The sequence below is a fragment of the Lontra canadensis genome, unplaced genomic scaffold, assembly GCF_010015895.1.
Source record: "Lontra canadensis isolate GAN:19392208 unplaced genomic scaffold, GSC_riverotter_1.0 scaffold1, whole genome shotgun sequence".
Taxonomy (NCBI): domain Eukaryota; kingdom Metazoa; phylum Chordata; class Mammalia; order Carnivora; family Mustelidae; genus Lontra; species Lontra canadensis.
Genome location: NW_022630995.1, coordinates 17,762,646 through 17,789,815, shown reverse-complemented (window position 1 = coordinate 17,789,815; position 27,170 = coordinate 17,762,646). Strand labels below are relative to the sequence as shown.

At 34.6% G+C, this 27,170-nt stretch overlaps 1 protein-coding gene across 1 annotated transcript in view; it reads left to right on the top strand.

Moving 5' to 3' along the window:
• The window catches only part of ADGRL3 (adhesion G protein-coupled receptor L3), a 792,227-nt gene that overhangs the window by 687,636 nt on the left and 77,421 nt on the right, over positions 1-27,170 (top strand). The window contains exons 18-19 of the mRNA XM_032849431.1: positions 17,657-17,866; positions 20,966-21,186. Coding sequence (XP_032705322.1) covers positions 17,657-17,866; positions 20,966-21,186 — 431 coding nt within the window. The remainder of the gene's footprint in view (positions 1-17,656; positions 17,867-20,965; positions 21,187-27,170) is intronic.

The window sequence follows — 27,170 nt, the reverse complement described above, 5'->3', positions numbered from 1 at the left end:
TGAATCAGGCAGTGTCCCATCTAACAAGTAGAGGGGAACTCCACCGATTTGTACAATATGGAAGGTTTTTATAGGAGAGGGTAGGACAAGGAAGTAATCTATTAGCAAAATTAAGGAAAGGATTGTTTCAGTTAAGGTCATCTTCCCTTGTGGGAAATATAGGAGGTCTTGTTAGGTGGAATTACCTCATCTTTGGGGTAATGGAGAGGACCCATGTGACAGATTACCTCATTGGTGTTTATCAGAAAATTCCTGACTGGTTAGGTAAGACTTACATTTCTAAGGGAGGTTGAAACTGCAATTAGGTTAGGTATTAAGCCCAATATAGGGGCTTGATACCTTTGGTGACTTGGCCTGAGTAATGCCATTTTGGGCCTATGGTTTACTTTCCAACAATAACTAAGTCCTCTTAGGGAGGTTAAAGAAGAAAGGGATTGCTTCTACCTAAAGTGGCAATTTTGCTGGTTAACTATTTCTGACTTTGCTGTACTTATGTTGTCTAAAGAAAAATCTGATTGTCTTCTCTTTTAGACACAAAAGTAATCATTCCAGAGGTATCTGGGTAGCTCAAACATCGGACTCTTGATTTCCACTCAGGTCATGATCTAGAGTCCTGAGATTGAGCCCCACCTTGGACTCCACACCAAGCAGGGAGTCTACTTGGGATTTCTCTCTCCCCATCTCCCTCTGCCCCTCCCCCTGCTCAGGACCCTGTACTCTCTCTCTCACAAATAAACAAATAAAACATATATTTTTAAAGTAATCATTATAGAAATTTAGGTAATTTATACTAAACTGATATAGTATCTATGGTATTTTAAAACCTTTCCTTTGTGAATCAGCTACAGGTTGATTTGTCTGTTGTTCAGCAGAATATTAAATACATCAAATTCAATCATCTATCTCTTCTCTTACTAGTGATTGTTTTTGTGAACATCCTTTGTGGGAGGAGTATTTTAGTTTACAGGAGTGTAAGTTTCAAACCAACTGATTAACATTTCTACTGTGATTTTGTAAAGCATTATAACAAATGCTTTAGAAAAGAGTTGACAGTTTCTATCTCTTTCCTCTACTCAAATTGTAATTCTTTGAGAGATAATTAAAAAATAATAACTTTCTCCTGTTAGTTCAACTTGACGTTGATTTTTTTTTTTTTTTAAGATTGTATTTATTTGTTTGGCAGACAGATCACAAGCAGGCAGAGAGGCAGGCAGAGAGAGGAAGGGAAGTAGGCTCCCTGCTGAGCAGAGAGCCAGATGCAGGGCTGGATCCCAGGACCCTGGGATCATGACCTGAGCTGAAGGCAGAGGCTTTAGCCCACTGAGCCACCCAGGTGCCTTTTTTTTTTTTTTTTTTAAGATTTATTTGTTTATTTGAGAGAGCACCACGAGCTGGGGAAGGCTGAGGGCTTATCCTTTCTGACTGACTCACCCAGGTGCCCCTTTATTATATTTAAAAGGCTTCACTTCCTTAGTTTGATGCTTGCATCTCTCTCTTTCTGAGTTTTTTTTTTTTAATTTAATTTATCTTATTGTCCCCACCCCAAATTCACTCCAGTCCAGGTATAAACATTGATTTTGCTGTTTGAAATCATTGTGTTTATTTCTTTATTTAGTATTGATTCCAGACAGTGACAATTTAGAAAATTTTAATGTCATACCATAGATTCTGTGTGTCAAATATTTTATAGCTAAACTTTTTCTAGGCTGGACGAAAATAAGTAGTTTCATGTTGCAAGATTCTGTAGTTGCTCGTGAAGGAAAGTACTTATTTTTAAAAAAATAATATTTTTATTCTTTAAATTCCAAAAAGTCATTTTGAGTTTAAGCAGTGATTTTATTAGTAAAAAATAATATGTTTAGTGTATGATGCTTAAGGTTATACACTTCCATTGTCAAATTTTTATGCTTATTATTTTTTTTAATTTTACCATATATAGCGTGTTGGGATTGAGGGAGAGCTAGAGATTAAAAACTGTAACTAGTGTATAGTACTTTAAGTACTTATTTAGGGAAAGATAATAGAAACTGGCAAATTGAATACCCTCCAAATATGGAATATTCCACAAAAAGAAAATGGTTCCAAAAATGGTCAAACATGTCAGATTTTGTTAAAACCAGGGAGATTCTGATGTGTCTGAGGAACTTCAAGGACAGTATAGTTGGAGTGGAAAGCATTAGAGAGAAAGTGCATTAGTGGAAAAAGTCGAAGGGTCTAGAGTAGAGGGACTGTAGGCCATCAGAATGACTTTGGGTGTGGGTTTTACTCAAAGTACAGTGGAAAACCACAGCAGAGCTTTGAGCATGTGTTACATATGTACTATATTAAGTGTTTTACATCTACCAGTTCGAAATATATTTATTAAGAGGGAAATTTCAGCCATGCCTAGACCCTAAATGATATGTATATGTCTTTAAGTGTGGATTCGTTTTTATACTGAGAAATATATATTTTTCAAGATAGCTTATCTCTATGTCTCTTTTAGTTCCTTTGAATTTTAAATTCTTTGAAATCAGTTACTGTATTTATTCTGGAGTCCAGCATACCTAGATCTAAGCCTATAACATGTTGTGATTTTCTAGAGTTGGTTACATTTTTGTCCAGGCTACCAAGAAGCAACATAACTCTTTTGGTTAATAAAAGAATGATAACACTACCTTCCTCACTGATCCACACCCCTCCCCCTGTATTAAAAGGTTGCAAACACACAACTTTTAATTTCCTAAGTCAGGGAGAATATTTCCTATTTCATGTTGCTTGTGAGAAGTAAGCTGAGGAGATATTTGAAAATATGAGTGAGTGTGAAAGGAGAATTTTCTTCCCAACACCATGGTTCTTGGAACAGCACATGACCTCAACTCTAATGCTCTTTTGAATAAATAACAAGAAATGAAGAATGCTGACTCCATATCACTTCCTCCTAAACTATACTGAATCACCAATTACCTACAGTGTTTTTTGTTTGACTTCTGATCAAGTTGCTGTAATATGGGGAAATTATTATAGAAGAAGAAAGAGAAAGTTCTATCTATCTTCCCTCTATCTCTGTACAGGACAGGGAGGAAGAGGGGAAAGGTAGCTTACCTAGGGATAGCAAAGAGGATACTTTTTGCATATGCATTTGAGAGGAATTGGCAGCTAGTTCTGGTCAGAACTCTTAAGTTTGTGAAAGGGGAAGATATATCCAAAATTAGCTATTTATAGAGAGAGAACAGCTGAAATTAGGGATCTGAAGAAAAAAATAAGCCATTAAAAATTCTTTTAGCACTTATTTCCTCTACTCTTTTTACAGAACTTTTATTAAAAAATTGAAAGAACAGTACAGTAAACACTCATATGTCCATTTTTCTGAATTTACATTTGAATTTTTGACACATTTGACTGTCACTTTTCTGTGTATGTGCATATATATTTAGCTGTATTGTTTGATTTTCCAAAAATAACTTGCTAACTTTATAATATTTAATTCCTAAATCTTTCAGCAAACATGTTTTAAGAACACAGACATTCTCTCCCTACTATTAGCACACACAGGAAATTTAACATTGATTAAGTACTATCCTCTAGTACAGAATCCATACACAAATTTTTCCAATAATTCAAATAATGTCCTTTATAGTCTTTGATTTTCCATGCAGTACCCAGTCAAGAACCACACATTGCCTTTAGTTGCTGCATCTCTTTAGCCTTCTTTAATGTGGAAGTTTTCTTACTCATTTCTGTCTTTCATGAAAATGACATTTGTTATAGTCCAGGCCATTTGTCTTGTTAGAATATTCCACAATTTCAACCTTTCTGATTGTTTTCTCATATTTAGATTCAAATTAAACACTTTTGGCAAGAAATCTATGTAGGAGATACTGTATCCTTCCCATTGGATCAAGAGGCCCCTTATTGGAATATTGGACAGGACATTGAACTTTTTGTAATTAAAAGGAATCTGTGGAAACATATCTGGAAACTTAGTTTTATTCATCTCATTTTAAAAATTGAAATTTATTAGTCTACCCTTTGTTTCTCAAATAGTTGACTGTTGTCTTTGTAATAAGTAAAGCTCATGGTTTAATTAATAGCACAGATAGGTAGTCAGCAAAACCAGTACTTTGTGAGAAATGTCTTACCATTGTGGTAGGGGATGCTGTGGAAACACACAGGAACGAGTCTTAACCTTGCAGGGTCAAGGAATATGCTCTAGATGAAGGCACATAACAGTTTAAGCAAAATGAGAGTGACAGGGTTAAAGTAGCATGAAATAAGGCTGGGTTTTTATGGTTTTACAATACACTTTTTCAGTAAATTTTATGTTTTGAAGAGTATTAATAATACCCTCTGATTGTTTTTATTTCTGGGTTGTAGTGAAATTTTCAAGCAAAAAGAAACCTGCGATCTTCTCATACACAGCTTGGATCCTTACACTTAGAATTTTTAGGTTCATTATCATCTTCAGTAAATAAGCTTGGCTAAAAATAGCAGCTAGAGTTTCATCTACAATTCTAGTTTGAAATATTTTGTAAGGAATAAGTAATCAAGTTTATATGGAGATTCCAAGGAGTGGAGATTAAGTGAGAACTTCACCTCCCAGAAGGGCCTGGCTTGTCCCATAATAGTAAGAATGAATGTCATGTCTTTAATGTGTACATACAGTATCTCATTTAATCCACAACACCACAATACATATTATTATCATAATTTATTTGCCCATTGCTAATCTGAAGAGAGGTTGCAATAAGAACTAAAAATCAGGACACTTAGGGTCCTGATTCCAATTCTTGGGAAAATTACTTCTTGTTCTCAGGCAAATCATCAGATTTCCCAGTTCTTATTATTACATCAGTAAAATAAGACTAATAATTTTTTTCTAACATCATCGCAGACTCACTTCTGGGATTGAATAACAAAATGTATTAAAATCATTTTGAGAATTATAAAGTTTTCTGAAAATATATTCTTTAAATTCAGAATATGCTTACCTGTCCTTAAAGCCCTCGAGCTCTTAGTTCTGGAGGTAGTTAACTATTAAGACCCAAATATTTAATTTTGTTTCTAATAAATTGTAATGATTTTTATCTACTTCTATGCAGCTAAGTTTTCCCTAAAAAGGAGGAGAGTTTAGGTTAGAGCTTTGTCTTACTTTTTGAAGTGACAGAGATTTTTCCCACAATGAAATTGCCAAAGTAATAGTTTTGCTGCAAGATATTATCATACCTACATGTAATTTTCCAGCCCTTCAAAATGTTGGTTATAAGGACATTAAATTCCTACAGTATCAGCACTACCCAATTCAATTTTAAGTACAATCATATATCAACACAAATACAATCAATACATAACTTTTTTATTGACTGCATTTCTTCTTCATTAGTGAGAGTAATTTTTAGCCTTGACTAACTGAAGGAATGATTTTTTTCCATTAATTTAAGTATAATAGCTCTACTTACCCAATTTACCCATGCTTCAGAAAGTGTTATCAACCAACCAAACAAAAGAAAACAGGCATTTTCCATTTTAATGTTCAAAAAATATCCTTAATTGCTCATACTGTTCTTAGTAAGAACTAGTTGATACGTTTACTAAGTGTACTCTACTTGCTCCAGATCACAAAATTTGTGTGTGTGGTGTTTTGGGTTTTTTGTTTTTGTTTTTGTTTTAACAACAAGGCTATTTAGTGATTCTTTTTTTCCTAGACTGTTTCATTCCATGGTGTCTAGTAAATTGATACGCCTGAAGAGCTACTGCACTCTTGAGGAATTAGGCTAGATTTTCAGAATAGTTATTTATATAACTTTCTAAGGTAGCCCGCAAAGCCTACTTGTATAAATAAGATTTTAAAAGCATTTGAACAAAAATATGGCTGAACTAAACCATCTTCCTGTCTCTGCAATTCAAAGGATTGCCAATTTACTGTGTGTATCCTTACGGTGTCAGCATCACTATTTAAAGGTTTTCTCTGGTTGGTTGTTTGCTGATTTAAATAACCAATTCATAGAACTTATATGATGTTAATTTTATAAAATTTAATGTTAGCTCAAGTTATTTTCTCTAGACATGTGAGGTAATTGTCCCCACGGTTATTATCTGGAAGACCCCTATTCTGTTTAAAATGCAATAAATTTATTCATGAAAATGGAAAAAAGAGAGCCCACTAACCATCCCCTTTTTCTTTTTCTTGAAATTGCTTTAGTTAAGAAAATCAAAGGAAATGGAATAATGAAATAAAAATGAGATATGTGTGTGTGTGTGTGTGTGTGTGTCTGTTTATATTTACATTGTTTTATTTAGTACCTGAAGCAGAATAGACATCAAGTGAAAATTCTTAGAATGAATCTACCAGACATTTGCTAAATACTTTGGGCTAGATGCAATTGCTAGTTTTATGGTTTTGATGACCTAGCTATACAAAATTATTTTCTCTTTTAAATCTTCATTTGTTTCTATTTTAAAACTTTCCTTATTGTGGAGAATTTATCTTTGCTTACATGACAAAGGAAATTACTCTATGAGAATAATACATATGTAATATAATAATTATATAATATATATATTATTCTCATAGAGTAATTTTCATTATATATATGTGTGTGTATATATATAATATATTATACATATTAAATATTTGGGCATATATCTCTATATGATATATAGATATATACATAGGGAGAGAATAATATATATATTATTCTCATAAAGTAATTTCCTTATGTGTGTCTGTGTGTGTATATATATATATGTATATGATTTATGATATCTATCGATATATATATATATCGATAGATATAAACATATCTGGGTGATTCAAGCCTGGCAATTCCAATATTTCATTTCACTAAACTTCAGCTTTGCTACGCCTTTCCAAATCACCTAACCCCTTTAAGAAGTACTTTCAAAAAGTGTGTGCATATGCGTATATGTGTGTGTGTGTATGTGTGTGTGTTTTAACGGAAATAATCTTAGGAGAAGTTACCCCTTTTGTATGAGATTTAGGAAGTTTTCTGAATAATTGCCAGCAAACTTTCTTTTAACAAAACTGCTGGATTTAATCATTAGAGTCAAAGGATATTTTTAAGAAATTTTTACCCAGGCAAGCCTGGTTCTGTCCATTTCTAAAGAGCTTAGTGTAATTGGTTCATAAAAGGAGACACAGGAAAGAATCTGTGGTTCTCTCTACTGTTGGTGAGGTTGTGAAGAACACAGAATATTTGGCCACAAGTTAAAGTGATCAACTTTTTAGAGAGCTTACTGAGATACAGCACTACCAGATCAAAAATATACTTAATGTTTAATAATTAATTATATGCATATGTATATTACTACTTAACTGTGACAATTAGTAGTGTTTAGTACTAATTAGTAGTAGGGCTATAGTGTGAAAAACTATAAAAATATTTTCTAAATGTGTCTTTCTGTCCTCTGATACCACAAATTTTTTACTAGATATTTAATTTAGGAGCTATATCATTGCATAGTTTTAAGATATATAAATGTGAGACTTCAAAAAGTACAATAATTAAACATATGATTCATATTTAATAGAAATAGCTATGACATGTTTCTTTCTGTCTTTTTCTAATCTTTTATAGAGAATTAAAAGTAGTCAAAAGTAAAATTCTCTTTGCCCTATCGTTCCGCTCTTACAAAGCCTACATTACATAGATTTCTAGCGTCAATCCAACTCAAAAGAAATATCTTCTCAACAAAAATGTTGAGCAGAGGGCTGCCTCGCTGGCTGAATCAGTAGAGCATGAAACTCTTGTGATCTCATGGTTGTGAGTTCAAGCCCCACACTGGGTGTGGAGATTACATAAAAATAAAACCTTAAAATAATGTTGAGCATAGAATACAAAGGATTTTACTTAATGGCATCACCTACTAGGTTCTTAGACTTGTAGGAATTAGTTTCCATTTCTCCAGCTATTTCCCTCCACTTGGTATCTAGAAGCTTCACTGGTGGACTAACTGTTCATTAGTCAGCTCCTTCGCTCTGTGAATTCATCATACAGGCTGTCCGTGTCCAAGATATTCATCATTTTTAAACATTTCCAAGCACACTGGTTGTTAACATAAGGTAAAACACTATCAAAGATAATGGTTTTAAAGCACTGAGGTAATTTCACTTTATGATTTCGAGATTGGATTCCAAATAAGTTACCTTTTTAATCAAGGAGTGAGAAAGTCCTATTTAACTTGATTGCCCTTCAGTGGTGACATTTTCTCTGAAAATAGTCTTAAATCCCCCCCAGAATAAGTCATGGTTTTTTTCTGTATGAGATTTTGTCCTAATCCACACAGAACTTCATGCAACTCAGATGAAATCAGTTTACCTTTTCTAGGTTCCTTATAGTTTTTCAGAGTTCATCAGTTTTGGAGAAACATCATAAAAATTTGTTTTGCTATAAATTTTTTCTTCATTCTCACCTGTCACATATTTCAAAATTAGGGAAAGACATTCTTTTTATCCCACACTTTGAAAATAGAATTTCATATAAGACCAGTATTCTAACATCTCTATGACCAGGAGCAGTGCTATCTATCTTGTAAGATATGTCTCAGGAGACTGTCTCCTTACCTTTAGAAACTTATTTTAAAAATGCCCATTTTGTGGAAACTGAAAAGTGACCAAAAAGTTTCATTATAAAACTTCATTATCACAGGCGAGCAAACTATGTCTCCTTTTAGCTGCCTTGTGTACAAGGTATACAGGACATTTAGTACGTAAAAATTGTTTATTTTCTTTTCTAAAAAGTTTATAGGCTGAATGGAATTTCCCAAAATTTACATTTGCACCGTTTGTTGAATATGCGTATAGGAGAGTAACTTTCCTTAGGTACATAAAGTTATTAAGGGAACAAAACAACAATGAATGCTTATTCTTATGGTATATGCCAGAGCCTTCAATGACTGTTAATTTCAACTGAGTAATGGTGTCTTTTCTGAGGCAGGTGTAATGGGAGGGGGAGATTTTTAAAAAACCTTTGGATTTTATAAAAACTTGCCTGTCTCTTCCTGAATTTGTGAGATTCAAACTCCTTATGCACATTCATAAACGTTCTCTTTCCTGTGTCTGTGTGGTCCCAAATCCATTGCTGCATATGCCTTGCCTTGGTTACCTCTCTAATCTGGGTTTATGTATTCTTCCATGTGTCTTTATTATGCTATCTTTTTTGGTATTGTCATACTATTATATTACGGTCGTTCTCAGTTTCACCAATGAATTGTTAGAAACATGGTCACAATATTTACAATGTTCAAAATTGAAGTAGTGCTATCTTGATACAAAGCAAAAAGTTAACCTAAAGTCATAGAGGAAGACACAATCACAAGCACTAACACTGTATCACTCCGGGGGACGCAGCAATGGATGACCCAACAGTGGGAAGTGCAAATCATGGATGCCAACGTCAAGAGTCAGGGTGAAAACAGCAAGAGTCACTAAAGAAAGTAGGTGATCAGTACTGCGTCCAGTCAACACTGCAGATAGTACAGCTTCTGACCTCTGATTTTTAGGCTGTCATACAGATTTGTGCTTTTCTTCCAAACTTCTGAAACGTGTCTGATGGCTGGGACCCTTTTATGTCTTGGGGAGGGCTTTCCAAGGATTCAAAAATGTAGTACTAAAATTAGGGTCGTCCTGAGCAAACCTAGACAGTCACCCTCCCACCAAGCTTATCCATACTGCATACTAGTTGAATCATGTGGGGGTCGATTACTTACTTTCTGTGTTTCAGTTTCTTCGTCTATAAACTAGAGATAATAATAGCGTCACATCATAATGTTTTGTATGATGAGGTGTCCTAATAAAGTAAATAAGCACTTCCAACAGAATACGAAACCTTTAAGTGATATTTTAGCTATTATCATCATCATCACCTTACTTAACACAGAAACACTAAGGATGGAATTTTCTCTCTGCTTGGCCTTGTTCTGTACCCTCACCCCAGATGCTTCTAAAATCTTCTTATTTACTGCTCAATCATTTAATTCCCTTTAAAACGTTCTAACTGACCACTAATCAATTTTTGGTTTATCAGCTTTAATCTACCCTTTTTAACCTGTTTCTCTGCTTAACACTCAGCTCCAGTAAGTTACTGAGTTCCTACATTCTCTACTATTTACTCTTCTGTTTCCTTCTTTATGATAGCTGTAAGTTTGGCTCACTAAATATGGTGAGATTTTATTTATTATCATTATTAATTTTTATTTTTATAAAAGGGAGAGAGAAAGGGAGAGGGACAGTGGGAGAGAGAATCTTAATCAGGCTCCATGCCCAGCACACAGTCCTACAGGGAAGGGGTTGGGGGGCTTGATCCCATAGTCCTGAGATTATGACCTGAGCCAAAATCAAGAGTCAGGCACTTGGGGCTCCTGGGTGCTCAGTGGGTTAGGCCTCTGCCTTCAGCTCAGGTCATGATCCCAGAGTCCTGGGATGGAGCCCCGCATCCGGCTCTGTGCTCAGCAGGGAGCCTGCTTCCTCCTCTCTCTCTGCTTGCCTCTCTGCCTACTTGTGATCTCTCTCTGTCAAATAAATAAATAAAATCTTAAAAAAAAAAAAAAGAGTCAGGCACTTAACTGACTGAGCCACTCAGGCACCCCATATTTTGTTTTTTTAACTCAAAGCAAGAAACTTTCAAATAACTTAGAGTGTGCTATACTATGTTTTTGAAACCAAGATGTGCTGAATAAGTTCTATTAAATCCAAAGGACAGTTCGTTATGGATTTTTGTGTCCTCCTACTTGCTAGTGCTTCTCTCTTAGCGATTAAGAGCCTGAGAATGTTTAGATTGATTTTGTTCAATGTAATACAAACTTGAAAATTGTTGTTGAGTTTTTTGGTTAATTTACTGTAAAAATTCTATGAAACGCAGTTATATTGCTCTTCTCACTGGGTTACTCAACTTTGACCTTCATCCTGTTCTATAAAGAAAATCCTGATTTCCTGAATCCATTGAGCCATTTATTTTCTCAAGCATTTGCAGAGTGAACTTTGTGTCCAAGAGTTAGAGCTGTGCTAGGAACTGATTTACAGAGTTTATACAACTTTTATCAGAAAATAGTCTTTTGTAATCCTACCGAATTATGTGATACATAAGTAGGAAGACAAGTGCTCATATGTTTGCAAAAAAAGAAAGAAAGAAAACTTATTTTAGCTATGTTACAAATATTTTGGAACGAGATCTGTTTAAGAGGCAATTTAAAAATCATGTTATTATGCTTTAACAAATCTGAACATTTAAATGTACACATTATTATGCAGAAAGTAAAACAGGTTATTGATAATTACTAGCCCTCAGTTAATAAGTACTGTAGGGTGATTTTCAAATAATGTTTGGAAAACGCAACTTTCTAAAATTCTGAAAAAAGATAAATCATCCAGAAAGTTTCAAAATTAATTCATATAGTTTGCATCCTATCTGGAAACACTTAGCAGTTAAAGTGAAAACCATTTCAAAATCTACTTCTCCATCTTGTTTGTTGACATATCTTTTGGACAATAATGTTAGAAACATCAGGATTTCCACAGAAGGTCTTAGTGTATTCAGATTGAATTATTTTAAAATCATAAGACAAAAATCACATTTCCCTTTTCTGTAAATTTGGGTATTAAATGTACCTACTTGTATATTTGGTTATTTTACATTGACAGAGTAGCTTTCACAAAACATCATTGTCTAAGGCATTTTTCTTTCCCAAATGTGACACGCACCCTGTTGTGGTATTTGAGTTACTTAGCAAGCTCTCCATAGTAGTAGGACAAAGCAAATTCACAAAGACAAATGTAAAAGGGAAAATCAGAAATTTTCCACAGGTTTTACAAAATATATGGCATTTCCAGTATGAATAGAAACCTCATAGAAAGCCTGAAAAACAAGTATTGTTTTAATAAAAATGTCTTTGTAGAGAGGATAGAATCATTCCATTTCCCAAAAATGTCTCATTTCTGGAATATCATTCTGGGAATCACTCTGTCTTTCTGCCTGAAAATTTTCTCTCCTGCCTCACCATCTTTTCTTTAGAAGTTAATCTCCTTGAAGGTTTTGATTTTTTGTATTAAAAAAAAAATTATGAGTTTGTAAACATTCTTTCCAACAAATTATACTAGTCTATGACTGGTACAGACTATGGGGGAAAATATTAGGTATGTATCTTATGTTGCTACGTTATCTTTTCATTATAACTTGAAGAAGAATATAAAGGTGAAATTGATCCCCTTTGTCTTTTATTATTCAGAAGTCATAAACATATTTGTACAGTAATGAATGTAGAATTCAAATTCTAAAGTTAAAAATCTTCTCCCTTTGAATGATGTAGGAATTTTGTGACCTTAATTCATCAGTAACACACATCTTATTAATAACATAAACTAAATTGGCAATGTTACAAAGTGAATTTAGGTAATTCATTAGTTGGTTGGAATAATGTTTTGTGTCTTTAGTTAACATAACATTAACATTTATTTTTGTTACAGTTCTTATTTTTCTGATCTATATCATTCATACAGACTTTTGATTATTTATATGAAAGTTGCTGCCAAACAAGAAAATAATCAAGACTGTTTTCAGATTTTTCCTTAAGATTTTATTTATTTGACACAGAGAGAGAGAGAGAGAGAGAGAGCACAATGGGGAGGGGCGGAAGGAGAGGTAGAAACAGACTCCCTGCTGAGCAAGGAATCTAACATGGGGCTCCATCCCAGGACCCTGAGATCATGACCTGACCAAAGGCAGACGTTTAACCAACTGAGCCATCCAGGCACCCCTGTTTTCAGATTACAAACAGAAATAAGAAATGTTGACCTTGTGTAAGAATTATGTAAAAGATCCCACATTTCTCAAAACAAACAAACAAAAAAGAACATAAACTTTCTCACTTTCATATATGTTATCTTTTTTTTTTGCTTTCATATATATTATTTTAATTATCACAAGATCTGAAGCCTTATTTTATCTCTATGTGTATGATGCTTTTGATATTCAAAAGGTTAAGTAGTTTATGCAAGATAACAATTGTGAAGTTGGTCTGATAAGGTTAAATCCTTACCTTCAGACTCTGTAATTGACTCCTACAGTCTTCTTCCATGCACAGTTTGGTCTCCATTGTCATAGTTGCTTAATACCTTGACATTTCAACATATCTTAAGATATTATGGTGTTACAACCTTCTTATTCTCCAACTCTAATTTTATCTTTTACATAAGATTTTAGAGCAGGTAGTTTAAGAACCCAAGAGTCCCCAAAATTGTGTAATGGACAGCATGCTGTAACTTTTAGCTTATAATTTAAATCCATTCGAGAATGTAGAGATAATTTAAGAGAGATTCCTTTATTTAGTCAACACATTGATTGTGCATCCAGTCTGTGGTAGACAGTTTTGTAGGACCTGCAGATACATTGGTGATCAGAAGAGATAAAACAACTCATTCTCTTGGAATGTATTTTCTAGTTGGGGATACAGACAATCAAAAAGCAATATTAACAAAATATATAGAGTAGACAAGTACTGATGAGAAAAATAATGCAGGGAAAATAATAGGGAAAAAAAAAAAGAATAGGGAAAAGGTGTATGAAATTTTAAATCTGGTGACTCAGAAGGACCCTCTGTGAAAAGGTGACATTTGATTGAGGGACTGAAGGAAGGTAGCAGGTAAGCCATGCAGCTATCTTTTGGAAGAGTATTCTAGGCCAAAGGAACATCAAAGACAAATCCTTTGAGACTGGAACATCTTTGGCATATTCAAAGAATGGAGCAGGCCAACTAGGTGGGAAGAACTGAATGAAGGGGAGAATAGGAAATGTTGTCACAGATATGCAGAAGCTATAATGCCTTGTAGACCCTTGAAAGATTTTGGTTTTTACTTTCTTTTTCTTTTTTTATTAACATATAATGTATTATTTGTTTCAGGGATACAGATCTGTGATTCATCAGTCTTATGTAATACCCAGTGCTAGTTAAAACACATACCCTCCTCAATGTCCATCATCCAGCAACCCTATCCACCCTCCCCCATCCTCAATCAACCTCAATCAACCCTCAGTTTGTTTCCCAATATTAACAGTCTCTTAGGGTTTGTCTCCCTCTTCGGTTTCCTCTTGTTTCTTTTTTCCTCTCTTCCCCTATGATCCTAAGTCAATCAGAGAAAGACAATTACCATATTATCTCACTGATGTGTAGAATTTAAAAAACAAGGCAGAGGATCATAGGGGAAGAGTGTTTTTTTACTTTCATTGAAGTGGAAAACATTGGACGTCTTTCATCAATGAGTCATATAATCTGAATTATATTTAAAAAGAATTTCTCTAGCTTGTTGAATATAGAGGGACAGGGGACGAGGATCAAAATGGGAAGATCAGTTAGGAGGGTATTTTAAAAAGGGCCGGCTCCAACCAATTTGGTGTAGTTGAGGTAATGAGCAACTGCCAGATTTAGAAGACAGGGCCTCCAAGATTTCCTGATGGATTTTGGTGAGACAGAAGAATCAATATGACTCCTAAGTTTGGGGCAAGAACACTTCAAAGAATGAAGTTGTTGTTTACCGAAATGGGAAAACAGAGGGAAGAGAAGTTTTTTTTGGATGGTGGAGAGAGAAATAGGATATGATAAGGGGCTCAGTTTTGGATATGTAATATTTGAGAACTTTTTAAACATCCAGTGGAGATTAAATGGATGCAGAGCTCTATTGACGTAGAGGATTCAGCTCTAAGGCTAAGTTCTAGGCAGAGGGGATTAGTACCATCACTCAAAAGCAAGTATTTCTTAAGCATTTTTGTGTGTCAAGCCCAGTACTAGGTGCTGGGATATAACAGTAATAATATATCAAATTAATAAGGCACATAATGGTATATAGTACATATTATAGGTGATTGAGTAATATAGTACTTAGAAATGTAGAACTTTGGAAATAAAAATATTTATCACATTGTTACAATAGTACCTAAGAGTTTGATTCAACTGACCATCCTCTTGAAGGCATTTGTTTGTTGGTTTGGTTTGGTTTGTTTTTTTTCATGGCTTGGCCTCCTGGAAGTTCTGTTATGGCACACTGTTATAAAGAGGGCTATTCTCAAAGCTCTTATTGAGATTTAATATCCATTGTTCTTTTTCTTTCATCTTATTTCTGAAATTCAAGTGGTGAGTTGTATTTGAAGGGTGCCGCTATCTCAGTATAGTATACACAAGGTGGTTGGTGTTGATGTTTTCTGAGCTAGACAATGATACCTGAAAAGTGAATTAATCACTAGACTTTTTTATTCTGTCTTTGAGTGTAATGTACTTTTTGTATTGATGTTTTGACATCTGGCATTCTTCTCTTAATGACTCTGCATGGGGTTTTTGAAGGACTTAGGAAGGCACTGAGTAAAAGTAAATACATTCCTAATAATGTAACTACCCAGACAAAGGCAGGAGTTTTTTGGTTTCTTCCTTCTTTTCTTTTCTCATTCTCTCTCTCTCTCTCTCTCTTTTTTTTTTTTTTGTTAGTGTTTTAGGTCTTTAGGATACATTTGAGAATGTATTATACCTGCCATTTTTCCCATTACGGAAGACTGCTGTGCTGAACATTGGTGCTTGTTACTCAATCACAGCATCTTTCCTTTGAGTCAAAGAAGAGAGCAAATAACCCTCTGTTCAGGGAGCTAGGTAGCACTAACCACTCTCCACTCTCAAACAGTAAAAGTAATTTAAGCTATCTGAGACCCAACACTACTTAGTAGTGTCCCCTGGAGAACAAAGCAGTTACAGCAAAATTTCATGTAGTTTTCTTTCATGATTTGAGCTCCTTCCGGGAAATATATCTAGAGTTATGCAGGAATATTTCAGAACTGTTTCACTGACAGTGTTCTAGCAGAGTTCTTTATCAAATAACTGTGAAGTCTTATCTGGTGACCCGAGAAGAGCTGTGATTTAGGTTATAGCATAGTGACTGGCTTGGGAGAATTTCCATATTCAAAATAATCTTTGTATGAGGTTTGTAAATAACAGAAAAGTATGAAGTTTGAATAAAAACAAACAACACCAGAAAATCTGGTTATTTAGTATTTTTGAAGTGAGCTAGCAGTGTGGAAGACAATTAAATGTAGTGACTTCCATCTTAAAATAAAAATTGGTGTGTATGATCTACACAGTTGAAAAAGATGTCAATTAGAAATGTATTGCTTTGTTTTCAACAAAAAATTCCCCATGCTGATACCACACTTTAACTACTTCAGTATATATCCATAAATATCAATGTCATTTTTTTGTTTTTTAAAAATTTTGTATAAGTGGCATTATACCGTATAGATTCTTTTGTCACTTAAATTTTTATTTTATTTTTATTTTTTTATTTTTTTTAAATTTTATTTTTTTAATTTATTTGACAGAGAGAGGGAGATCACAAGTAGGCAGAGAGGCAGGCAGAGAGGCAGGCAGAGAGCCCAATGCGGGCCTTAGGTTTTGAGAAGTATCCATGTTTGTGACTATAAATTTAGAAAACTGATTTTCTATTACTCTTCAAAATATCATTTCTATAAATCAACTATTATTTATTTGTTCCCCTACTTATGGAAATTAGGTCTTCAGGGCTTTTTAAGCAACTACAAAGAAAAGAAGCGCTGATGGTCATAGACAATTTCTCCACTCTGCTCCAATATCTTGGCATACTGATATGTTGGGCCACCCTAAATTCTAATGCTTCACAGAAGTGGGTTTGGGTGGAGGCAAACTACCACGGAGAGGGAATAGAGTTTGGAATCTTAGAAGAAGGACAGAAATGAGATAGTACACAGAACAAGGAAAATGAAAGGAATGGATCCCACAGGACTATTTTAATAGAGCCCCCCCCCCCCCAAAAAATGTAGTTTTAGTACAGAAGCTTTTTATGAACTTCTTTTTCTTAGCCCTGTTTTATGCTGCTACTGGAGATAGTAATACTGAATGCTTATTTTCCATCTATATATAACAGGCTCTTTTCATGCAAAACCCTTTAAGGATCAAACTTCTTGATCTCCTTAAGCCATTCAATATGAATATAAATCCAGTGAATATCCTCATTCTTTTAGATCTTCCACTAAATAAATGATATGTGCATGTGGCTGTTCACCAGAATTAACTGAGAATCTTTACAAAAATGCATACTTTTATGAACTCAAACTTGGAAATCTTGATAAAGAGCTTAAATGACAGAAGAATTGGTGGGTTTTTTTTTTTTTTTTTTTTTTTTTTTTTAAAAAAGTCCCTTGGTGATTTAGAAAGCATTTCAGTTGAAACACCACTTCCCTAAGTGTATAACTTAGTTTTTTAAATAGTATTCCGTAGTGGGGGTGTTAAAAACAAACAAATAAACAAACAAAAACTATAGAAGTGATACGAGTTGAAAAAATACAGCTTTTCCCTGAAATCATAGGCCAGAATTATGTTGACTTGCTTCAACTATTTGTATCCTCAAAATACATATAACCAAGAGGAGTGCAAACACCATTGTCATCTCTGAGTATCACACTGACTGACACCTCACAGAGAATATTAAATGCTTTACCTGTGGACTAGAAAACCCAAATAATGAAGTTATCTTATTCACTGCATGTGCCTAGTACATTATGAAACCGTGCATCATGAATCCAGGTCCTCGTACGACTTAATGATCTTTTATGCATAATTGCAACTTACGGCTTTTCTGTTGTCTTTCCAGCACAGTGATGCGGTCCATGACCTTCTTCTGGATGTGATCACGTGGGTTGGAATTTTGCTGTCCCTTGTTTGTCTCCTGATTTGCATCTTCACATTTTGCTTTTTCCGCGGGCTCCAGAGTGACCGCAATACCATCCACAAGAACCTCTGCATCAGCCTTTTTGTAGCTGAACTTCTCTTCCTGATCGGGATCAACCGAACTGACCAACCCGTAAGCAACCTACACTGATATTAGGAAAGAATGTCTCCATTTTTCCAGCTTTCCAGTACTCAAAATATTCTTGTTTGAATGGAACCTCTCTTCCAGTTGTCTGCGATAGTTATAAATTTTCAGATCTGGTTCAGTTCCCCACTCCCCCTCCCCCCGCTTTTTTTTACTCCATTGTTGTAAAGAAGCAACAAATGTTAGGACATATGGCTGTACATATCTTGAGAAATTCTGTTTATAACCTTGCCTTTCTCAAGAATTATGTCTCCTCACTAGCTTGTGTGTGTGTGTTTTTGTTTTGTTTTGCTTCTTTATTTTTTAAGATTTTACTTATTTATTTGAGAGAGAGAGAGAGAGAGAGCACACGGCATAGGGAACGGGAGAAGCAGGCTCCCCACTAAGCTGAGAACCTAATTCAGGGCTCTATCGCAGAAGCCTGTGATCATGACTGAGCCAAAGGCAGATACTTAACCAACTGAGCCACCCAGGTGTCCCATGTTTTGCTTTGTTCTTATCAGAGTAGAATATGGGGGAAATTTCAGTAAAATCATTTGGGGAATAGAAGAGTATCTTTCCTAATAGATATAATTGTTACTTTTCAAACTTTATCATAAACTTTTTTTAAAGTTTATATATTTTTTAGTAATCTCTATACCCAAAGTGGGGCTCAAACCCACGGCCCCAAGATCAAGAGTTGCAGGCTTTTCTGACTTAGCAAGGTAGGCAGCCCTATCATATACTTTAAAACAAAACAAAACAAAACAAAAAAGGTTTATATCATATTTAAAACTTCATGCCTAAAATGAGTTTTTCTAATGGACATATTTGGAAAATAGTTCAGACTATAAGACATTTCAGAATTTATGAACTCTTCCCAAATTTTGTTTGACACATTGTATTTGCACAAGTTCTATTGACATCTTTAATGTCAGCTTTGTAATTTATTACAAACTATATTTAGTCATGTGAGAAAATAAGGAAGAGGAGGAAAGGAAGGAAGTAGGGAAAGAAAGGGGGGAAAAGGAGTAGCACTAGCCAACTTTTGGTAAAACCAAACAGAAAATACAAATAACAGTATCTAATTACTCAACAGACTATGCCTACTTACACTTTTTGTGAGGCCCATTCTATTTACTTACGATTCACAGTACATGTTTGGTCTCATGATCAAAACTGTAATTGAAAAGAAAACTTACGTTTTTTAGAAGATGTGTAGGCATAATAAATAATTCATTCAGTTAATGCTGTTCTCTGTTATGTGTCCATAAGTATGGAGTACTTTACAATAAAAATGCAGTTAGATTCATGTTGGTGATTACACATTCATGATTAATGGCTATAAAGGGTACAATTATGGTGATTATACTTTTAATTGGTTATCATGTACAAATGTGACAGCTTTTCCCATAAATGCATACATATGAATAAGCAATCAAAGAGTACATTTCTTTTCCCAAAAAAGTAAAGTCTTCTGATAACAAAAATTAATAGTTGAGGTTCTAACTCTAAAAAGCAAGGAATGGAAACGGTGTTATTTTCCAAGAAGAAATCATTTCATTCTCTTGTTAACCTGAAATTCAAATGTTGTGTGATTTCTTTTCATTTAGAAACCTTATTCTTTTGTTTCCTGATATACATATGGTATGATAAACTTCACCACATGTTGTATACTGTACAGAACTAACTTACGACAAGTAGCATAGAAAGCAAAGATTGATATGAAAAGTTGGAGTAGAGCGGGTCTTAGCTCAGTTTGTCTTCTTGTTCCTGAATAGGTGTCCTCTTCCTGACTCTTAGGTGGTGATTAGGTTGTGCTTTCTCTCTAGCCTGCTGATATGGGATGTCCTCATCTCCCTTCAATGTCATCTCTCTGACTCAATGAAACTGACCTGCCCTTTGTCTCTTTCTCAAAGATCGTATACTCATCATTGAATCCATTATAATCTGATAATGTCTATAAATTTTTTGCCCTTTTCTAGTAGGAGATATATATTTTAGTTAGGATTTCTTTCTTTCTTAAGATGTATTTATTTATTTGAGAGAGAGAAAGAGAAAGAGGGGGGCAGGTTGAGGAAGAGGGAGAGGGAAAGAAAATCCCAAGTAGACTCCATGGTTAGCGTGGAGCCCCACCAGATTGATCCCATGACCCCCAAGACCACGACCTGAGCCGAAACCAAGAGCTAGAGGCCTAACTGACTGCTCCACCCATGCACCCTTAGGATTTCTTAAATAAAATATAAAGACCTCCACTTCCCCAAGGAGTGAAAATTTCAGAACTGACATAAGAAAATCAGTACATGTTCAGATGAAACTTGTAGTGCCTTAGAGAATATGCCAAAATAAGGACTAGCTGTCTTTTTTGACCAAGCTTGTCTAGCCCAACATTTCTTACAATAGAGGAAAATGAGAGAAAGCAAGCACTCTGGAACATTTTATTTTATTTTATTTTAGCCAGACCTGCTTTTACACTTTGCAGCATCAACTTCCCAATGTCACTTTAAATCCTTCCTGAAACCACGCAGAGAAGAAATAAACCAGCAAATAATAATAGCAAAGTAATGATCCCATCACAAAATACTGTAATTATTATAATTTTTAACTTTAAGAGATTTTATTCTCCTTGGTTTTAATGTTTCTTTTTCATTTACAGTTGGAGAACTTAGTGATAGAACACACATGATCATGGCCAAGAAAAATAATGCATGAGATGTTGTTTTTAAAACTTTAGACTAATCTCAGTAATAATTATCAATAATAGGCTCTTATTAGATGTTTTTCCTAAATTATTTAATACTGTTTCCTTAATATCATCCTGTGCTGTCATCCGTAAGCCATTATTACAAAAAATGTTAAATGTGGTTATGAAGGATCAGTTATATTTAGGTTTTTTTTTTTTTAAAGATTTTATTTATTTATTTGAGAGAGATCACAAGTAGAGACGCAGGCGAGTATATTTAGGTTTTAACAGCGGAATTTTCAGAATCTTGTCTAGATTATTCTTTTGCAGACCTCTTGTGTTACCGCAGTGTTGCTAAATGTTTATTTTGATGTTATGGTAGATTCCTTTCCGTCCTTACTCGAGTGCTTTGTTCCCTTCCCTAGATTGCCTGTGCCGTTTTCGCTGCCCTCTTACATTTCTTCTTCCTGGCCGCCTTCACCTGGATGTTCCTGGAGGGAGTGCAGCTCTACATCATGCTGGTGGAGGTTTTCGAGAGTGAGCACTCGCGGAGGAAATATTTCTACCTGGTCGGCTACGGGATGCCGGCGCTCATCGTGGCTGTGTCAGCAGCGGTGGACTATAGGAGTTACGGAACAGATAAAGTGTGAGTTTATCATTTCTTTCCTTTTTCCCCCCCTCTCTTTGGAAATCTAGTTGAAATACATGCTTTGGATTTTCTTGAAAGCTAACGTCTCTATATCACCTCACAGCAATAAATGATAGAACTGGAGAAGCAAATGGGGGTAATTCAATTCAAGGTTGTACTTTTGTTATGATACAGAAAGAGAAAAAAAAAATCCTGAGATTCAGTAGGATGCTGTTTAAAACAGCTTAATTTTCCCACAGCTACATCAGAGCCTTGAGTAATTATACAAAGATGAACGCTTTAATGTCTTTCAGAGCACTGGGACATTTGTCAAATGAAGAACTACCTATGTCAGAAGATGTGTATTCAGAGGACAGCATAGTCCCTGATATTAATGGCTTCTCTTCTTCCTGACCTGTCAGTTCTAGTCACTGGATAGAAATTTAGGTCATTAACAGAAAGAGAAACAAAAGGAACAGGGGCAGCTTGTTATCCGCCCCCCTTTTTTTTCCCTAGGTGGGTATTGGGTTGTAGTGATGAATGTTATTTTCAGTAGACACTCAAATTGGTGAGACATACATGTCCTGGAAAGGAATTCAGTGAAAAATATGTTTGTAATCGACATCAGTGTAACAGTTGGCATCCTGAGAATGAATGAAAGTTTCAAAAGAAAAAGATCAGAAAGAAGACCAAGAGAGAGCTCCAATGAATACCCTCATTTAGGACATAGTTTGAAGTGGGAAAATAAAAATAAAGACAAAAGCCTTAAACGAGAATGAGAGCCTTTAAAAGAACCTTAAAAGAGAGTGAAAAGCCTTAAAAGAGAATGAGAAGATCATTTCAGGATGGTGTTTCAGAACACCACCTGGGGTGTTCTATAGCAAAGATAATTCAAGAGAATAAGCACTGAGGAAAAATTATTTGTCCTTTGCAACAATTATTTTGACAATGCTGGAAGCAGAAGCCAGACTGCAAGGTTTGAAGAGATATGTCAATAGCAAGAAAGTAGAGTCTTAGAGTATTACCTGTAGCCTGAAAATGTTTGAGAAATAGTGAAAAGATTAACTTGTGGTTACAGAAATGAAGAAGAATTTTTCAAAATGAAGTCCAAAGAATGTCTAGGGGTGGGAAGAATGCATTTCATAGGAGGAGATTAATAGAGGGAACATGTGTATGCCTTATTTGTATTTAATATATAGAGAGGCTGAATGAAAGGGAAGGTCCTAGAGGGATAGAAAAGCACAAGATTATACATAAGATTAAGAAAACCTTGATTTAATACAGGAGTTGGCTTTGCAATACACCTCGTCCAAGACATTAATTTTACAAATGAAAATAATCAAGGACCAGGTAAATTAATTGCCTTGCCCATGGTTATAGAGCTAAATAGTGGCAGATGTGTGATAAAAAAGATCAGATTCATTTCCACTAGATAGGAATGTTTTTGGAAAAGTACAATGACCCCTTTCTTCTAAGATGAGTGTGAAGAACAGATAAGATGAATTTCAACGTGGAACGACTTTCCCATCAAGTCGAAGAAGCGGACTTGCTGAGTGAACAGGTGAGGTCACGTTGAGAGGACAGGACATTTGAAAAGTCTTGAAATGAGTCTATGGAAAATGGGCTAAGGAGCCAATTAGACATTAATAAAAAGATTTCCAAGCAGCACTGAAGTCTCAGATGAGGTTAGATAACATCAATTTGTACAGAAGTTAATAAGCCAAATTTCATGACTTTCCACCAGCCATCAGCAGCCTGAATATGCTGGCAGTCAAGCAGCTCACTTCCCCTGAGAGAGGATTCATGAGGAAGGAAGACAAGCAGAAGCATTATTGGGAGCATAAAGTAGAATACGTGTCGGTTCAAAGGCACCGACAATACAGTTGAAAGAAGACCATCTCACTTCTGTTGAATTTTTCTCTCTTGAGTGCAAGAAAGGCTGTAAAAGGCTATTTGTCTAAACGTAACTAATAGTAATTGTTTTTTAATCCAACCTTTATGAAATGTGGTCAAATCGGAGTTCATTTTGTGGATCCCAGTGACAACTATGGAACAAATTAGGATTAGATAAAAGCATTAAAAGAGCTTGCCTCCAAAGATCTCTTAGGTGAAGGGAAATTAGGTAGATCAGATTTTTTTTTTTAAATAACACCTGTATTAATACAATTCACGTACCATAAAATTCACTCTTTTAAAGTATATGCTGCTGTAGTTTTTAGTACACAGTGTTCTGCACACATCACCACCATCTCATTTTAAAACATTTTTATCCCTTAAACAGAAACCCACTAGCCATCATTCTCCTTAGGTCATAGGATTTTACGTTTTAATTAGTATATCCCCTCTAAGATATTAAAATTGAGTGGTACAGTTATTTGTGACCTACTAGTATTCAAATACTGTTCTTAAGTAATTTCATTTTGCTCTCTTGAAGCCCCTGAATTGCATCTACTTTTATGTGTTTCATTTCTTTTTAGATATTTGCAAATTTTCCTGTCACTAAACTGACTCAAATTTGTTTGCTTTGTGTTTTAATCCTTTATTTTGAAACAGATGTCATTTCCTTGGTAGTACGAATCTATCTTGCCTTAGAATCAATAATATGTAAGTCTCTTGTGACTGTTCAAGCTTTGGCCATCCTTGCTTTAATTTCCTGCACCATAACTGGAAACTCTCATTTACTGACATTATTACTGTGTGGGAATAGAGGCTAATTTACTTCCCAAGCACTGATTTAAAATAAGCCTTCATAATAGTTCAGTTCCACAATTATGATTTTTCCCAACACAAAGAACAGCAAAGCCGATATAAAGAAAAGGGAGGATAGATGAAAGAGGGAGAGAAAAGAATATGGAAAATTGCTTTAAAATTCCATCTCAGGCAGGCACAAAGTGTTTAGTGTCTCATTTGTACATTTTAAATAAATCGTCTGCAGAGAAACCTTCCAGAATACATGGAAAAAATGTTTAACTTCTACCAGTTGGGAATGCATCCAATCCAGGGTCTATTTTGCCCATTGAAGAAGCAGGTGTGGAAAAAGAAACATTACTCAGGCATTTGCATTTACTTGAGAAGCTGAAATGAACAGATCATGTTTTCTATCAGGAGTTTAATCAAGATAGCTTCTCAAAGAAAAATATAAACAGTGAATTTTTCCACAACTCGAAGGATCTCTGCATATAGAATTATATATCTTGTTCCTTATTATCAAATCTTTGTTGGTCCAGTTTCTATTAGTATTGTCGACTGCTTTTATTTGACCTTCAGATGACATTCCTGACTCCCTGTTCATCTCATGACTTTTTCTCATGTAAATCTATCTCAAATTGTTTTTTGTTTGCCAGTGTTACCTTCTTCTTCTTTTTTTTTAAACAGATATGTAAGTCTTTTTTTTTTTTTTAAGATTTTATTTATTTATTTGACAGAGATCGCAAGTAGGCAGAGAGGAAAGCAGAGAGAGAGGAGGAAGCAGGCTCCCTGCCGAGCGGGGAGCCCCATGTGGGGCTCGATCCCAGGACCCTGGGATCATGACCTGAGCCAAAGGCAGAGGCACCCCTACATTCATCTTTTTAAATACAAATATATAAAGTCCACAATCTTAAATAAACTGGAACTAACCAGAATGCAGACACATATTTTCAGCTCTTTTCTGTAAATTATTAATCTCAACACAATGAATTTTTATGTCTTAGAAATCTATTTCACTTATATTTGGAACTTTATCATTATTCAATTTTTACTTCAGTTTCAACCACTTAAGAGTACATCTAGAATAAAGCCATTGAATATATATTATAGTACTCCAAATAATAATAAACATTCTTCCCTTTTCTCTCCTCTTAATGTATTTAATTTTATTTTATTTTACCGACAATGAGGTCTTATTGCTGAAACCTTTAACAATAGTGATAATAGTAGCTTACAATTCTAAAAAGTAGAGAATCATATCAGTGGTAGTATGAGATAAAATTAGTTTTATAGGTTAAATAACTTATTTTGATACAGATAGTGGTAACTATCATATTCCATCTGGCTGATGGATTATGATGTGTTTTTCTATGAAGTTTTAGGGTTGTTGAACTGATTATTATGTAGAAAACACATACACACAAAGCACACATAATTTGATTTTGAGAAGTTGCTTAGTTTGCCATCAATTTGCAATGCTTGTAAGAGAATTTATTATTATTTTCTGATGTTGTTTAATCAAATCTTTTTATCTGTACTGACATTATCTCGAGAATGTATTTAGAATTACATTTAGTCACAATAATTGGACATTTAAAAAATTAGATTAGAAGACCAGTTCAATCATTTAATAAAAGAAAAAGAAAAAGAAAAAGCTTTCAGCTAGTGGACCACAGTTCTAAATTGCACTGTTAACAATGGGCATTTATTCAATTTTACCTCTGTTTTTGTATATACCCTTAGTCTCTCTTATACTCTTATTCACATGCACATTCAGTGAAGCCATTCAGTAAATGATACTGTCAGAAGATAAAAGCTGGCATTGGCTTAACAAAATTTAAACATGGCTGATTTACAAATTCTATGCTAGGTACTTTTATTTTATGACCTGAAACTAATTAGTTCATGTAAACTTTAATTACCTTACTATTCCAAAAAAAAATGCAAACCATTTTAACAGTTAATTTTTATTTAAAGAGAAAATCACATTTATAGTTTATACCACTTCCCTTACAATCCAAGTATACAATGGAAAAAAGAGTGGTTAATGTGATGGGTAAATTAAAAAGATTAGGAGCCAGTTCCAGGAGAAGGGAGGGCTCTGGAAAGGAATGAAGCCCAGGGATAGCCCAAGACTTAAAATACAGGCTTGAAACTTTGTAAGAGGTTTCCAAAAGATGTCAATTAGGTCATAAACATTTATAATGAATCAGAACATCCTTGAGTACTAGAAGCATAACCGAGGTCTTAAAAATAATTGAAATAAAATTTTATGATCTGAAAATAATTATAAATCATCTATTAAATCTTATATTTATCTCCCTAGCTCACTAGTTTAAGAACAACTCTAAAAGAGGTAGTGTCTCCTGTGCTAGTTAAAAGCAACCCCCCCATTTCTTACTTTCATTTCATTATTCAACCAGTATAATTATTTGAGTAGAAAAGTGATTATTGGTTTTTTTTTAAATGTCAGCTTATAGTATTATTCAAGAAGGAACCTAGCCAAAGAACATTGAACTTGATGGGGGCACCTGGCTGGCTCAGTCAGTAGAGCATGGGATTCTTGATTTGGGGGCCATGAGTTCAAGCCCCACATGGGTGGGTAGAGTTTACTAAACAAACACATTGAACTTAGTAATATCTGCAAGTTATATGCACAGCATGTCTACTTAATATGTTTCACAATTTCAGAGCACTTCAACCCACTCACAGGAGATTATATATTAATTTGGAGTAGTTCTCCAAGCATATTATTATATGTTGTAAAATATTCCCACTTGTAACATTTCATTGACATGAAGCATCCACCTTACTGAACATATTATTAACTTGATTTTGGATTGGCCAGCGGGAAATAGAATAGATAATGAAGAAGTATTTTTCATTAACATATATCAAGAAGATTATTCACCATGTGTGGGGTGAATGCTGTGTGTCTATATGTTATTTTATTGAAGGCCAAGAGCATGATTTATGTGCATGTGTATTAGAGATTGATGGCTTGCTGTGTCTTCATTTCATCACCTGGGAACCCTATGATTCGTGTAAAATTATCATAATACATAAGAATTGGGGGTTGAGCATAATCTTTTCTTTTGAGGAGTTGGCTATACAAGAACTGTTGAAGAGAACATCTGGATTGCTGTCCTGTTATGTACAGAATGTGATTAAATTTTGGCCCTGAAGTTGGATGTTGGTCTTAAGTTCTTAGAAATATGATAACTTCCACATATAGAGTTGTATCAAGTTGTATCATAACTCCACCCACTAGAAGATTGTAATAAAAAAAGACAGATACTAACATATGTTGATGA